Here is a 16,590-nt window from a genome sequence, read left to right on the forward strand (position 1 = left end):
TGTTGCTATCATGTACTTCTTCTGTGGATGAGTCAGGCTTGCAGTGCTTTGTGAGAGGAGCTTGCTGTTTCCTAGCTATACAGTTTGTAATTCTACTGTGCATGAGAGCAGACTGCGCTGCTAGTACTTCTGCTGCACCTGTTCTGTGCTCAACGGAAAGCATCTTTTTCTGCGACATAAGGTATGAGACTTTATTTTTAAGTGTGATTACCACATGATACTGTACTTCTTTTTCACATAGAGATGCTGCAAGTTTTTAGATTCACCTGTCAAGAGCTGGTTGTACTCCCTGCAGTGTTTCTTAATGTACCCTTCCCTCTAATCCCTGCTGAATTTCTGAGTGCAACCTAATGTGGCTCTCCAGTGCCTGTGATATTTATGACCTCTATCATGCCTGCTGTATAATTCCTGCCATATATTTTGAATGCCTCCTGCTCCTGTATCTTACCTTTCACTAATGTCTGTCCTAACCCTGACCCTTTGCAGTAGATGCCATGAATCTCTGCCATTTTTCTGCCCTCTTTCAGAGCACTTATTACAAAAATCCTTTCAATCCTTACCATTTAACTGCCGTCACCCCAATTTCCTTTAAAGCTGTACTTTGTTTTGGAGCTGGTCACTGCCTTACCTTTGCCGTTGTTTAAAGTTCTTGGTCATCACTTCCACAGTCTAGCCCTTCACTATGGACTGTTTAACCTATTCATTGTCTCTGCCCTCTGTTAAAGCTATATTGCCTTTGATGCACTCATTAGAGCTGTTAATAGTATCTGGCTCCCCAGAGCTCATCCTGATGCCTGCTCTGCCTCTGCTGTGCTTCACAGCTCTGAAAAATTGTCCTGTCTAACATCACACTTTAAACCCTGCCGTATCGCTGCAATCACTCGAGGATCTCTGTTAACCAGATATGGTGCTGACCTCTGATCTTAAGCTAATCTCCACCTTTTGTCTTTCTTTCCCTTAGAGTTTTCAGAAACCCAAGCCAAGATTTAAAGTTTTTTTTGTAACGCATGCCATGCCATGTCTTCAGTCTCCCCAAGATCTGTCTTTCTAATGCCCGTTTTCTCTACCCTTCCTCAGACTGCACGATCAGATGGTTAAGATGAACCAGAGCCTACACCGTTTGCAGGTTTCATGGCGGGAGGCTCAGCAAAGCTCCAGCCCAACATCAGAAGCACTATTGGAGCAATTTGAACGTCTGATGACAGTCTACCTCTCTACTAAGGCGATCATGACTGAGCCCCAGATGCTGCAGAACTGCTTAAACCTGCAGGTGTCCATGGCACTCCTTCTGGTGCAGTTTGCTATTGGAAACCAAGGGACTGAGCCACTTGAGCTAACGTTTCCATTACCTGAGGTGCAGCATAGCATGCTGGCATTCGTACCAGGTAAGAGGGTCATTGGAGGATGGTATAGCCCAAGTACACCTGTTTGCTCACCCGTGATTATCCTCCCACTTATACTCTGACTCGAGTTAGTACCTTGTAATCTGCTTTGCCTGCTTCAAAGGTATGGAAATATTACTTAACCTCTTCCGATCGTGTTGCTGGAGTGCTTCCAGATGTCGCGCTTAGCAGGTATGCAGTGTAAGCGTAAGTGCCCACTGCTCTTTGATTTCAAGTACTCTGAGCCGTTAGCATCTTTCTTAAGGCCTCCACACCAACTTTTGTGGAAGAGCAGTATGCAGCACCGGTACACCCTATCCTGCAGTACATTATACTCTAGGAGCAGGTCAATGCTAAAGTGAACCTGTGCTCGTGTATCTTGTACCAAGGCATATTAGAAGTAGAATTATGTACCCAACAGTACAAGACATCTGCTGCTCCATCTGTTGTTTTTGAAGTGCCCCTTACCCAGCATAGCAGTCAGAGACACGTGTAATTTTCTCATTTTGTGCTTCTAGGACAGATCCACGCCTCATAATAGGGTGATTAGTCCCTCTTTTCAGGCGGACTCCAAGTAATCTGTGTTCATCATATCATAACCTGAAAAAAGAAGAAACATACTTGATAACCCATAAAGCGAGGTGAATACTTGTCAGGAAGGGAAGCTGGAATCTTTGGAAGGCTTTCCACTAACATCCAAAGGGCTGTGACTGGCTGAGGTAGCTTTTTGTGGCTCTGTGCATCAGTCCTGGGGGTGGCGTCCCTCCTTTGATGCCGACATGTTTCCTTATCAGCCCGAAATTAAATAGTCTGAAGGTTCTGGCAGAGCAGAGATTTAGGAAGCTCAGTCTCTATATGGTATACCAAAATGAGGTACGTCAACGCGCTACCCAACTCAACTTCAATTTCTCCATTGTGGAGTCCTAGATTATCACGCATGAATAATTGTTGTAGACATTCTTATTGAGTGGGTTACTGTTACATGAACATATAGTTTGATGACAGTATTGATAGCATTAGACCTACCATGTCTGTAACTGTGCGTGTTTGGTTTATGCACCCCTGTGAAGTTTTTGTTTGACGTTGTCTGATTGCACAAAATACAAAAAAACCTTCTGTGTCCATACACATACGGCTTAGTTCCTTTGTGACTGGATCACACTAAACGGATACTACTTTATTTTTATATAGATGTTACTACAATTTGAACATCTTGAAATTATTCATGATTTAATTCACATTTATTTGGTTTAACTAAGTCCCTTGTTGGCAACTTTACATTACTTTATCTTATTTATATCCAAGCTCACAAGGGCATTTTGGGTTGCCCCTTCTTATCACTTTGAGGGACCCAGCACTAAACTTATGCAGACTTCCATTGCATGCCGCGTGACAAGGTGCTTCCAAAAGTGAAAACAGTACATGGCATACACTTGTGTGCCATGTGCCCTAAAACACTGCTTGTAATATCTGTAAGTCACCCCTACAGCATACCTTTCAGCCCTAAGCCAGGGTGCATTATATTACAAGTTATGGCATATATGCCTGAGCAGGTATGCCCTTACTTTGCCTTTGTCGATTTTTAGATATAGTAAGTGAACAGAGAAGCCATTTTAAATACATCTGCTGTACACTGGTCAACACAAGTTCCCCAGCTATGTTATGGCTTCTCTGTACATAGAGCTGTTCGGTATCAAATATCTCGTATTATTAAACCCTCACTGATTCCAGTGATGGATGTATTAATACATGCACCCAGAGGGCACCTTAGAGGTGCCTGATGAAAAACCTACCAACTACCGGTGAGCTCTCTGACAGGTCTGCCACCAACAGACAAGAATCTGACCTCCCAGGGTGAGAGACTTCGCTCTCTGGAGGTCAGAAACAAAAGCCTTCTGAGGCTGGGGTGCAGAACACTCCACCCCACAGGAGGGAGCTTTAAAGAAGCCTACCACCTTTGGTATGCAGATCTTGCCTTCCTCAGAGGAAGATGCCAACCAACCTTCCCTAGGGCTCATCTTGCACCTGGACAGATGGGAAAATAAGCTATGCAGGAGACGTGTCACTTTCCAGACTGGGAACACGCCTAGGATGACCAGTCTGAAGTGGACATAACTTAGGAAATTCCGCCATCTTGTGTGTGGTGGAATTTAGGAACTTTTGACAGGGTGATGCCCACGCCCCACAGAAAATGGTCATCTAGGGGGTGTTGTGCCCTCCCCCCCAAGGGTAAGAAGCCCATTGCCTGCTACCCTTTTACTCCCCTTTATGCCCCCTAAATTGAGAGTTTAGGGGACCTTCTGATACAACGACCTCCGATCTTTGCTGGCAACAAAAGGAATAGTGTACAAGAAGCCTTCTGAACTAGAGAACGGAGGAGCACAACTGACTTGGTGCCAACCCTGCCTGCCTGCTATGCCCGACCTTCTAGGAGCAACCGACTTGTCCAGCCAAGAAGAAGTCCTTGGAGTAGAGGAGCTGCTCCCCTGCATCCGAAGGCACCTAGGAAAGACCTGAGAGGGCTGTGACTGCCAGAAACCCGACACCAGACATCACCCCTGCACTCGAGCTTTCTAGCCCATGTTGAAGTAGGCCAGTGTTGGCAGTGTGGTCCCCAGGTCCTCCAGGGACTAAGCACACCTTGAGTGCACCCACTATGGACTTCACAACAGGGTCTGCAGACTGTTTCTGCACACACCCCCTGCAGCCACAAGTGATCAGGAGACAAAGACCTGACGCCGCAAGACACCCCTCTACCTGTCCACCCTGTACAAAGGAAAAGAGAACCAAAGGTGTCCCACGTCTCTCAGCCTCGTGAGACCTGAGCCCACTTGTTGGCATGGTTGGACTGGACCCCCAGTCCATGCCTGCAGACTGTTTCTTCGGGCTCCCCTGCAACTGCAAGGAACTCCAGCACCTGATAAGGCACCAGAAGACTCCCCTGCACCGCATCCTACAGTGCGAGGAGTGAACCAACGATGTGCCCGAGGACCTCAAGGGTCCAGCCACCTGTGGGTTCCCTGGGACTGATTTTCTTTCCAGTCCATCCCTGCAGCAACTTTGTAACTGGACCGATTCCCATAGACTTGAATGGGTCACCTGATGCCGTAACGCACCTGTACGCTCCACAGCCTCCCGAGGTGACCTGTTGGTGTGGCCTTGGACTAGCCCCATATTCACCTTACGTCCAGGAGATTGGACTGTAAGTCGCTGTACTCTACCTGTATGCAGTGCTTGTTTTTCCTTCATAGGATAGCAATACTGCATCTGAAAATTGCACTAAGTGGCAACTTTTAAAAACTGTAAAAATGTATATCTTGAAAAGTGATCACCTGATTTCGATAATCTTGGTATCAGAGTTTATGTAAAAGTACATGTTGTGTTTTTTCTTTTTTTTCTTTTTTAAATTGGTGTCGGATTTTTTTATTGAGTGTGTGTCTCACATGTTTCACACTCCCCTCTGATATGCCTAATTCCTCAACTACACTACCCCAAAAAAGAGTGTTTGGGATGTCATTTGTGCCTCTGTGATACCTCTGGGGATTGCTTGGACTCTTTGCACAGTGTAACTCATTTTGGTCTACAATATAAAGCCAGCTCCCTACAGGGGGGACTCTGGGGCTTCCAGGTGCAGAGGTGTGTTACAGTGTTGGGTGTCCCACTCACTTCAATGGAGATCGATCCGGTGAAAAAAAGGCTGCAAGCAGGCACTGGAGAGCCAGTCCAGGGAAACCCACGGGGAGGCTCGACCTTTGAGATCCTCTGGCACGTAAGGACACAGTTGGCCCACTTCTCCTTGGACTGTCTTGTCTCAGTGCAGTCTTTTGGCGTCTGGATTCGGTTCAGGAGATACTCGTGGTTGGAGGAGGCCTGCAGAAAGAGGCTACAGGTGGTGTCGGGAAGTCCACAGTTGGCATATCCAAGGTGGACTTCATCTCTGGCGGATTGAGGGATCACGCTGGCACCATTGGCCCACTTCAACTTGGGCTAGGGGCCCCGGGTGCAGTGGTGTTTTCCTTTATTTGGTTTTGGTGGTCTGCAGACTTTGTAGTTCTTCTGGGGTGCCTGCAGGATGCAGGGGAGCAGCTCTGCTACTCCACAGGAGTTTCTGGGTATTGGTTGAAGGCTGACAGTCCTCCCAGGCTTTTGAAGGCACAGGCAGTTGTAGGACAAGCCGTCTTTGGCGTAATTGTTGAGTACAGCAGGGAGGCGGGCTGGGGTCGAGTCATCTTCTGTTCTTGTTTTTACGACTCTTCAGAGTCTGTCTTTTAGGTCAGCAGGATTAGATTTCCCGGTGCCAAGGGCTTCCCTAAATACTGAGTTTAGGAGTGTTAGGGGGAGTATAGGGTATTAGCCAATGAGATGCTTACCCCTAGTGTCATTACGCACCCTAGATGGCCACTTCCTGTCGGAAGTGGGCATAAGCCTGTCCCAATGTCCCTAGTTCTGCCATCACCAAGATGGCAGACTTTCAAATGTTGTGTCCACATCAGGCACCTCACCTTAGCGGTGGAACTGATCTGAGGGTGGCACGCCTTTCTGACAACTTTTTGCACCAGCCCAGGTGACCGATAGACCCTGGGCAGGAGGGTCGGCCTCTTCCTTTGAAGACGGCCAGATATGCATAACTAAGAGGTGGGCTTATATGAAGGTTCCTGCCTTTGAATGCAGATTTGCAGGCCCTCCTGTTGGGAGGGATGTGTTAATACCCCTGCAAAAGCAAGCTTTTGTTCCTGTGGACTGACCCCTCCTTAAAAACACGTGTCTGTTGGTGCAGGCTGGCTAATCCTAGTCAGTTAATAAACCAGCGGTTGGTAGGTTTTTCAGGGGAGCACCTCCAAGGTGCACTCTGGGTGCCTGTGTTCATAAATCCATCATTGGAATCCATGTGGGTCTATTGATACTAGATGGTTGATACCAAACATCCCTGTTTTAAGTGAAGCCTTCATGTGGCTGGGGAACTCGTATTGACCATTGTCCAGCACATGTTCTTAAAATGGTTTCCCTGATAACTTACTATGTCTAAGAATCAACTGTCAAAGTCCTGAGGCCCTACTCTACGTTTTTACTCTAGACAAGAGTACCCACATATTAAAATTGTTAGGATATGTCAGCCTATTTTACTTCACATTTCTTCACACCAATTTACACTGGCTGAGCCCGTTCACCTGCCGCTAGATTTCACGTATGGCATACAACAAAAGATTTCCGGCAAAGATCCCCTTCGTGGGTGCCTGCCAGTGAGGAGCATGCCCTACGATGAAGCATGGCACCCATCTGGGTGTGTGAGGGCTCTTGCTACTGAGCAACCAGATACTTTGTATCTGATGGCTCAGTTCCCTTTCTGACCTGTTTTCTGTCTCCTTTTATGTGGTCTGTCAAGGAACTGAATACCCCTTTTTGCATTATTTAAGAATCGACAGACAGAACCGGGGCATATCTGCTCTTCCAGATATGCTCACACATGTAATATAAAGCACCCTGCCTTAGGGATGGAAGGCCTGCTGTAGGGGGTGACTGTCATATATTGCATGCAGTGGTAGTGGGCATGGCATACAGGCTGTGTGTCATGTTAGGATTTCACCTTTTGCTGCACCAAGACACACAGCCTGCAGTGGCAGTCTGCAAGAACTAGGCAAGGGTCTCTGAGGGTGGTACAATACATGCTGGAACTCTTGGAGACCCTCTTTCGCACCCAGGCACTAGCCACCTAGGGTACCATTTACTAAGGACTTACTGGGGTGCCAAATATATTGCCAGTTGGTGGGGAGGGGTGCAATTGTGCAGTTTTGGGGAAAGAACACTGGCACTGGGGACCTGGTTAGCAGGAACCCAGTGCTCTTCAGTCACAGTTGCATCATATACCAGGTTAAAAAGTGGGAGGACCACTGCAACAAAAGCCCAGTCTTCTACAATAGAGTATCCTGTTCTTGCACACCATAGACCTGAAGGAAGATGAGTCTTCACTTGTCTTACTCTCTTTACATCAGGTGTGCATTTACATCAAATATGGATCCAGCTATGGACCCGGCCTTCAAGGAGGCTATACCCGCCTCCTTTCCCAAACAGTTTGAGGACAAATTCTCAACAGAATAAGATCTGCTGCATTCCGTAAAAATGGTATTAGCCACATTTCCAAGCAGATAAAAAGTATGCAGGTCTACCGTGGTATCCTAGCTGTATCAGTAAAGTATCACTATCTTTGGCTGCCTCAGCCTTTTCCATTATCTTAGTTATAGAATCTGCATTGTCAATAAGTTTGCCTTTGCATGCAGACCAACAGGGATCAACACTCTTCTTGGGATCTTTATTTTTCCTTCTTAGTGTCTATTTCTGGTGTTAAGGATACCTTGCTCTTGACCGAGAGGTAGCTTCTATCCTCTTTCGACTGAGGGCCTGGGGTACTGTTCACATGTAGCTTCTATCCTCCTTCTCTAGAGGCTTACTAAGCCTCTCCTGCACATAAGCAGTAACTTTTCTCAAAGGGCACCACTTCAAAGCGTGGGAATGGTGTAGGTCACTTGAGTCAAAAAGATCTTCCTAATCTTCAGTTGGGGCAGTATTCCAAACCACTGATTGAAGTGTACCCTCTATCTGGTCCTGGGTGAATGTATACTTCTTCCCTCCCTCCCTGATGGATGGCAGTCATTAGATCACCTGGGCATTCCAAATCAATGAATGAGAACTTTGCCATCCTATTTAAACAGAGGAGTCACAATGTCGTGGCCCAGTCTGTTCTCCTGAGAGAAGGCTGGGGCCATAGTACTGTAAGAACTGACAGGATCTCTCTTCAACTTCTCAGATGGATCAAAAACTGTAGGTGGGCTTCGATTGCTTTGCATTGGCGTTGCTTAGAAGGCAGAGTGTTTTCCTTTCAAATAACCTTGCAGGGAGTGAAGCATATCTGAATGTACTAAGTCAATACATCTGCTTGCCAGGGGGTTATCACTGCTGCCACTGGCTTTCTAGTTCCACATCCTTAACATATTCTGTGTGAAAAACCGATGCAGATCACCTAAGATATACCATTGTAACCATTACAACCTATATGTGTGCGCTAGCTAAACTGAGAACCCCATTCTGAAGTGACAGCCCCCCACCATATAGCTGCAAATCCCAGGAATCTAGGACCCAGAGGACAGCACTAACTAAACAGGACTTAATGTGTTTTGTCACATGGGACTCTGTCTTGCAAGACCACTGGTAAAGTCAAACAACCGCTACCATAGATTAACAGCTCAACAGTCCCAGCAATAGCCATCAATAGTGGAATACTATCTAACAACTGAGGCAGGAAGAAAGAGTGGGATTAATAAGGCAGGTATAGGGTATAAAAAAGAAACAAACCACTTGTGTCCGACCCTCCTAAAACAGCTAGTGTGCAGGAGTTCTAATGGAGGAAAGATAACATTCGGTAACATCACAAATCTAACTATATAACAGACTATCCCATGCTAACGTTTTGCATCTAATATTGGACACCAATAAATTATAAAGAATATGCACATTTTAATGAGTGAAAAAAGCTTACAGACTGAGTTTGGGCCACAGCACCTCATGTGTGAGGCACAGCTGCAGTTTAAAGCCTTGTTTAGCAGCAGAAATGGGTAAAGAAAACAAACACTGAATACAGAGCCAGATGCATGACTAAGATTGTTCTGTTTAATCCTGACTCTAAGATGCCTAAAAGAATATGACCCAATGCTTCTTCCTTTGCAGTTCCCCCCCTGAGAAGTACCATAAATGGAGTTTTGTATTAATCATTTCTCGTTCAGAAATGAAAGGTGAAAATGCTTTTTGCAAGTGTGAACTTGAAATCAGGGTGGCAGCTACCTCTGAATAAAAATACAGAACCTGTGAGAAGTTGGGGTGATGCAATGCAGATGAAGCCTCAAGGGACGAATTAAGATGAGAGCCAGAGAAACGATCCAACCTCTGAACCTGTAGGGAGGTATGGCAAATACCAAGTCAGTGTGTGGCATGATCTCCCTTGTGTCTCCATTGGCCATGCCTGGCTTCTCTCTACAGGTCGAAGTCTGCCATGTGACTCCTGTCATACTACCTTCTGACTGCTGGGGAGGGCGGGGCACTGGGATGCAGCTCGAAGGACTCTGTGCTTAGATAGGCTATTGAACAGGGAGGGATTGGAGGCGATGGTGGGACAGCAGGAGGCCACACATATAAATAGAGGACGACTGGAAGGTGGGCACTGAGCATGGGAAGTGGTCAGAGGCTGATACTCCTTCTACTCTCTCCCCTTGAGGTTGCACTTGTCCAAAGGCACATGTGCAACAGTGAATACATGAAGGGACCCACAACTAACTGTGTAAGCCCACAGAGCCACAATATGCACGGAGTATACCCTCTGATAAAGTACAAGATATTCTGGTTAACAGCTGTTTGACACCAGAGCAATTATGCAGTGTACCTTGGGGAGGGGGTGTTGGTTGGTAGTAGTGATTGTACAATGCCTAAGAGACTCTATTTCTGGACAAATTAAGCCAATTAAACTGCATTCTTTAAAACTGCCTTAGCTGTATTACTAAACTTATTGATCCATCAGTAGGGAAAGTATCATAGGGCCAGGAACTCCACAGTGCCGGAACTGTAGACCACACGCCTGCGGGGAACCACAATCTTTTACTGCAATGATCTGCCTCTACCCCATCGTCCCTTTATCAAATCATTGCCAGTAATATGGAACATATTAAGGCAGCAAAAATATGTGGTGATCTACTGGAGGATGACTTGTCCCAACTAGGCCAAGCAGACTGCAGCAGCACCATGACCCCAATTGATATACTTCGTCGCATGCTTAGTTGCTATTGGCTTGAGTCTTATGCGAGTAAAGCAATAAAAAAAAACTGGCACAGAAAGTCACATATACTGAAAACACTCTGGCTGAACTCATTCCTGAAGTCAAGGACCTATGTAAAAAAAAAAAAAAATTGTGAAGCGACAAGAGTACTAGCACTTTAGTGCTAGAGTGCAGAGTGGAAGACTTAGAGGCATGGTCCCAGTGCAACACCATGAGAATCACTGTACTACTTGAGAGGTCACAGGGACCAAACATGGGCTCGTTCTTGGAAAGATCAATTGGAAGCAATATGCCCCTCAATGGCTTCTCTAAGCTCTTTACTGTTGGAGGCAGCCCACCAAAACCAGGCTTGCCACCTGACCAATTAGTGGCCTGACTATTGAAATGTAGAAACTGTGATGTACAGCTCCAAGAAGTGCCTAATGGTAATGAACAATATCAGGATCTATCTTTTCCCAATAATACTGCAACAATACATTATGAAGGGTTTGCCTCACTATAAGCCAAACAAACGCTCACAAGTGCATGTCAAATACATTATACTGTTCCTGGCTAATTTAAATGTCGAAGATGCTTACTACATTTAGTTGTACACAGGCACTCCAGTGGCAAAGGACCAGGAGTGATGAACATGCATCCATGCCCCAGATGCCTGAAGAGACTGAGAAACTCAGACATGAGTTTGGCTAAACCCACAACTGCCCAATTCTCTGAAGAACAAGAAACTGATTTCAACTCTGTGTCGAGCAAAAAGAAATTCACCTACAAAAGAGGCACATCTGATACTACTGCTACCAGAACAGAATCAGAAGAGGAAGACATCAAAGAAAACTCCCTGTCATACCGGTAGTCACACCCATGATAACTGATGAAATAATGAATGACGACTCTCTTACAAAGTCTAAGCAGGTGCCAGTGAAAAAGACCCACTCACCACCCAAGAACTAAGGCCATGGTGATCATAGAGCCACAGCAGGCGAAATGAACATGTGTAGCCTTTTCTATATCAAATGTACTTTTTCTACTTACAAAAGAATAAAAATGTCTCTGATGAACAGACTTATTCAAGGAACAGACACCACAATCAACCAACAGGTTGAATATGCAAGTGATACCTGGTACATCACTGCCTTCCAAAGACCTACTTGCCCAATGTGAAAGGAATAAAGGCCCCCTTTCTGACAGTATTCATGCTGGATGAGGTCAGTTGGACCCTTGCCATGATTGCGAGCAGCCGTGTTCACTCCACAATTCACTCCACAAACAGCACATCTGATTGAGATTGTGTTTATGTTCCTGGGCTGCTTCCTATCTGTGTGTCTTGACTTGTCTTGGTGCAGAACCTATGGAACGGAACAGATGGCAAAAGACTTTGTCACTATCTAGCTCGGCGTGGATAGCACTGTGCTGATCCAATGCTTAAAAACTTTGCTAGATAAACAGACATTTGAGGTGAGCAAATCTAGAGTGTCACTGGTGTTACAGAGTGCTCCTTACTAGAGCTGCTCTCCACCTAAACTTGGGAACTACCCAGAGTTCTCTATTCTTTTCCTCATATACAGGAAGGGTTGACTTTGCGTTCTTTTAGGAGACTTATGTGACCAAGGGGGAAGAAGAGAAACTAAACAGTATTACACAACTTATTCTTCCTGTGCCAGAGTTGCATTATTGAGGGTTGCCCCGAATATGCCTTTCGTAATGATAGAAGTAATGAGGGACCAAGCCTGCAGATGAATCATACTGGAAAGGGAGCTGATGGCGAACCGATTTAAATTTATAAACATATCCTACAATTGAGATCAAATCCCCTCTAGGTTCCTATGAAATGGCAAGAGGCCTTCAACAGGGTCATGGACCCAAACACACCCACCACTGCATGGGACAACCGCCAGCACCACTTCAGGACACCTTGAATCTGGCAACTCAACTTGGGACTGACAGACATGGCACAGCAGGCACCCTCTAGAGTGGTAGTACTCCTTTCAATCTTACATACACTTCCTTCATGCCAACATTGGCATACTCCTGCACAATACATAGATACAGGGGCTAATAATACCCACAGAATATTTGAGTAAAACATAATCCGGTCATATCCCCTTCCTATGATGCTATAGTAGGTCAGGTATCCAACACAAGTCCCTTCCTCACGACTGTAAGCAGTGGCTCTCCAAGATTCAACCTTTAGGGAAACTTTTAACTGTGTATAGCAATCCTTTATCAACAGTACATCAATGATGAGCAGTCTGCTTGCCGAGTGGAAGGCATTTATTGTCTGTACCAGGGAAACCTGTATAGTACTGAACCACAGTATGAAAACAGTGTTCGATAGACATAGAAGGGATTTGTATAATGGACATAGATGCAAGGTGGCAGCTAGCAAGGTCAACAGCAGAATACACTAAATTATCAAACAGACTTAGGGGGTTATTACAACTTTGGAGGAGGTGTTAATCCGTCCCAAAAGTGACGGTAAAGTGACGGATATACCACCAGCCGTATTACGAGTTCCATAGGATATAATGGACTCGTAATACGGCTGGTGGTATATCCATCACTTTACCGTCACTTTTGGGACGGATTAACACCTCCTCCAAAGTTGTAATAACCCCCTTAATCTGTTCAAGGAGGAAATGCTTGGCTAAGAAACCCAGTGAAGGAGGCAAAGCCAGACACCTCCTTACCTTTTTGGTAAACTCTTAAAAGAACCGCTCACCCATAAGGACATTTCTGAAGCTTGACAAATTAGTTGCAAACACTCAAACAGACATTAACAACACATTGTAGCAGTTCTACAGCGTCCTGTTCGGGTCTGGCACAACTGTTACAAGGACAGAAAATGGGTACGCGGGCAAGGAAAGGTTTAAAATGACTAACTTCCAAACAAATGACACAACTAGATGTACTACTTTGTATTGGGCAAATCCGAAGTCTGGCAAATGGTAAGCCCCAGGCATCAACGTACTCCAAGCTGAATTTTACGTAACTTACAAGAATATACTTGCCCCACACCTGTTGGAAATGTTCCTGCCAGCAAAAAAGTTAGGAACTGTACCCTCTCCTACCTGGGATGCAATGATGATAGCTCTCCCAAACCCAATTAAAGACCCACAAATGTGGCCTCTTACTGCCCACTAGCCATGTTGAATCTTCAATATAAAATCCTGGGTAAAATACTAGCAAGAGTGGAAAACTAAGCTCTACTGGGCATCCTGCATCTCCACTATTCATGCTTTTTGCCTGGCATGCACCGGGTCCAGAATGTGAGACACCTGTACTGTGTCCTTAACCCCTTGATAGTGGCAAAATCAGTAGTGCAGTCATTGACCTTTAAAAAGCCTTTAACACACTTGACAGGCAATACTTTGTCTTGGATTAGATGAGATCATGGAATGAATTTAGAGTGAATACAACCACTATTTCTTGCCTGACTGCTGATCTGTCAGGTAGTATCTGAATTGTGATGGGTGCCAAACGGGATGAGACCGAAATGCCCAATATCCCCACCAATGGAAATTTATGACTGAAATGATCAAGATGGAAAGGCAAATGGGCGTAGTACTGAAAAACCACATGCAGTCCCTTTAAGGAGAAGATGTTTCTATATCCCTGAAATCTGTACGAGAATTGTGCATCTCTGATGTTGAAACTTGAACAATGTGGTCAAATGCCTGGTTTGGAAAAGAACAGGGACAAACTGTGTGTTTGCTGCCTCTGCACCCAACTCTCCACCCTGCCCCATTGAAATGAAGAAACCCCACCTACATTATGCCTGTAATTGGAATTGAACACTGTTTGGATACCTGGGGGGCCAGGTGTACCCTGGGGACACAAATGGAAACATTGGCAAAGCATCTACAATCACCAGAGAATCTATCCAATTTAGGAAAAAGTTGTTGCTGTCAGTCATGGATAGACCTGCATTCTACAAAATGATTGTGGTGCCACGGTTTATATTTTTTTACAAACATACCTATGAAAGTGCCAAGGAAAGAATGAAAGGCCTTAAACTCACTGTTAAATTTATCTCGTATTAGGAGTTAGTAGCCCTACAAAAACTGTAATTGACAACCGCAAAGGGAAACAATGGGGTGTGGTGGGGCGGACTCAAACATTTACTATACATCACTGGGTAGCTAGATGATTAAATAATGTTGATGCCTAAGAACATAAGTCCTTTGAGGTTTCCTCCATGGCTTATCACTGACTGTAGGAGGCTGGCCTGGGTTATAGTGGGTACCTTGTGGTACTTTCACCTTGTGCCAGGTCCAGTTATCTCTTATTATTAGATCAGTAGTGTTCTAGCAGCTTAGGCTGAACTAGGAGACATGCAAAGCTCCTACTATACCACTTGTAGCACTGTATCATAAGAGAACACAATACTCAGAGTTACCAAAAATAAAGGTACTTTATTTTAGTGACAATATGCCAAAAGTATCTCAGAGGATATACTCCCTTAGGATGTAAGTAATACACACAAAATATACACACACAAACCAAAATCAGGTAAGTAACAGTTAGAAAAGTAGTGCAAACAGTGTAGAACACAATAGAATGCAATAGGTAAAAAAAGGCCTAGGGGCAACACAAACCATATACTCCAAAAGTGGAATGCGAACCACGAATGGAGCCCAGGCCTAGTGTAGTGTGTAGAGGGTCACTGGGAGTGTAAGAAAACACTAAGGGTGTCCAAGATACCCCACCCCAAGACCCTGAAAAGTAGGAGTAAAGTTACCCTACTACCCCAGAAAGACAGTAAAGTCAAGGATAGGGGATTCTGCAAGGACAACAACTGACTGCAAAGCACTGAAGACGGATTCCTGGACCTGTAAAGGAAGGGGACCAAGTCCAAGAGTCACGCAAGTGTCCAGGGGGGGCAGGAGCCCACTAAACCCCAGATGGAGGTGCAAAAGGGCTACCTCCGGGTGGAAGAAGCCGAAGATTCTGCAACAACGGAAGGTGCTACAAACTTCTCCTTTGGTCAGAAGATGTCCCACGGCGTGCTGGAGGATGCAGAGTCGTTTCCATGCAGAAAGACTGCAAACAAGCCTTGCTAGCTGCAAGAGTCGTGGTTGAGGATTTTGGGTGCTGCCAGGGCCCAGGAAGGATCAGGAGGTTGCCCCTTGGAGGAGGAGACAGAGGGGGCGCTCAGCAACACGGAGAGCCAACGCAGAAGCAGGCAGCACCCGCAGAAGCACCTGAACAGGTGTTCAGAAGATCTGAGCACGACGGTCGACTCAGCACAACAAAAGGGAGTCCCACAAAGTCGGAGTCCAACTCAGCGAGTTGGGCAATGCAGGACGGAGTGCTGGGGATCTGGGCTAGGCTGTGCACGAAGGAAGTCTTGCAAAAGTGCACAGAAGCCCGAGCAGCTGCAGTTCACGCAGTACACAGGATTACTGTCTGGCGTGGGGAGGCAAGGACTTACCTCCACCAAATTTGGACAGAAGGGCCACTGGACTGTCGGGGACACCTGGATCCAGCTCCTGTGTTCCAGGGACCACGCTCGTCAAAATGAGAGGGGACCCAGAGGACCGGTGATGTAGAAGTTTGGTGCCTGCGTTGGCGGGGGAAGATTCCGTCGACCCACGGGAGATTTCTTCTTGGCTTCCAGTGCAGGGAAACAGTCGAGAAAGCCGACAGGATGAGGCGCTACAATGTTGCTGGTAGTCTTTTTGCTACTTTGTTGCGGTTTTGCAGGCGTACTGGAGCAGTCAGCAGTCGATCCTTGGCAGAAGTCAAAGAGGGAAGTGCAGAGGAACACTGGTGAGCTCTTGCATTCGTTATCTGGTGAGATACCAACAGGAGAGACCCTAAATAGCCCTCGGAGGACGATTGGCTACAGAGAAAGGTAAGCACCTATCAGTAGGGGTCTCTGACGTCACCTGCTGGCACTGGCCACTCAGAGGTGTCCATTGTGCCCTCACACTTCTGCGTCCAAGATGGCAGATGTCTGGGAGGTGCTGGTCAGGAGAGTGGTCACTCCCCTTTCCTTTGTCCAGTTTCGCGCCAGAGCAGGGCTGGGTGGGGGAAATCTCTGAACTGGTGTAGACTGGCTTATGCAAGGAGGGCACCATCTGTGCCCTTCAAAGCATTTCCAGATGCCAGGAGAGGCTACTCCTTTCAGGCCCTTCACGCCTATTTCCAAAGAGAGAGGGTGTAACACCCTCTCTCAGATGAAATCCTTTGTTCTGCCTTCCTGGGACTGGGCTGCCCAGGCCCCAGGGGGGCAGAAACCTGTCTGAGGGTAGGCAGCAGCGGTAGCTGCAGAGATAACCCCGGGAAGTTCGTTTGGCAGTACCCGGGCTCTATGCTGGAGACCCGGGGATGCATGGAATTGTCCCCCCAATACCAAGATGGTATTGGGGGGACAATTCCATGATCCTAGAC

At 46.2% G+C, this 16,590-nt stretch overlaps 1 protein-coding gene across 3 annotated transcripts in view; it reads left to right on the forward strand.

Annotated features, from left to right (window-relative positions):
* Positions 1-16,590, forward strand: part of UBE4A (ubiquitination factor E4A) — a 267,483-nt gene that overhangs the window by 58,775 nt on the left and 192,118 nt on the right. For all 3 annotated transcript variants that reach the window (XM_069224741.1, XM_069224739.1, XM_069224740.1), the window contains exon 11: positions 1,078-1,385. In XM_069224741.1, coding sequence (XP_069080842.1) covers positions 1,078-1,385 — 308 coding nt within the window. The remainder of the gene's footprint in view (positions 1-1,077; positions 1,386-16,590) is intronic.

The sequence above is a fragment of the Pleurodeles waltl genome, chromosome 3_1 (assembly GCF_031143425.1).
Source record: "Pleurodeles waltl isolate 20211129_DDA chromosome 3_1, aPleWal1.hap1.20221129, whole genome shotgun sequence".
Taxonomy (NCBI): Eukaryota; Metazoa; Chordata; class Amphibia; order Caudata; family Salamandridae; genus Pleurodeles; species Pleurodeles waltl.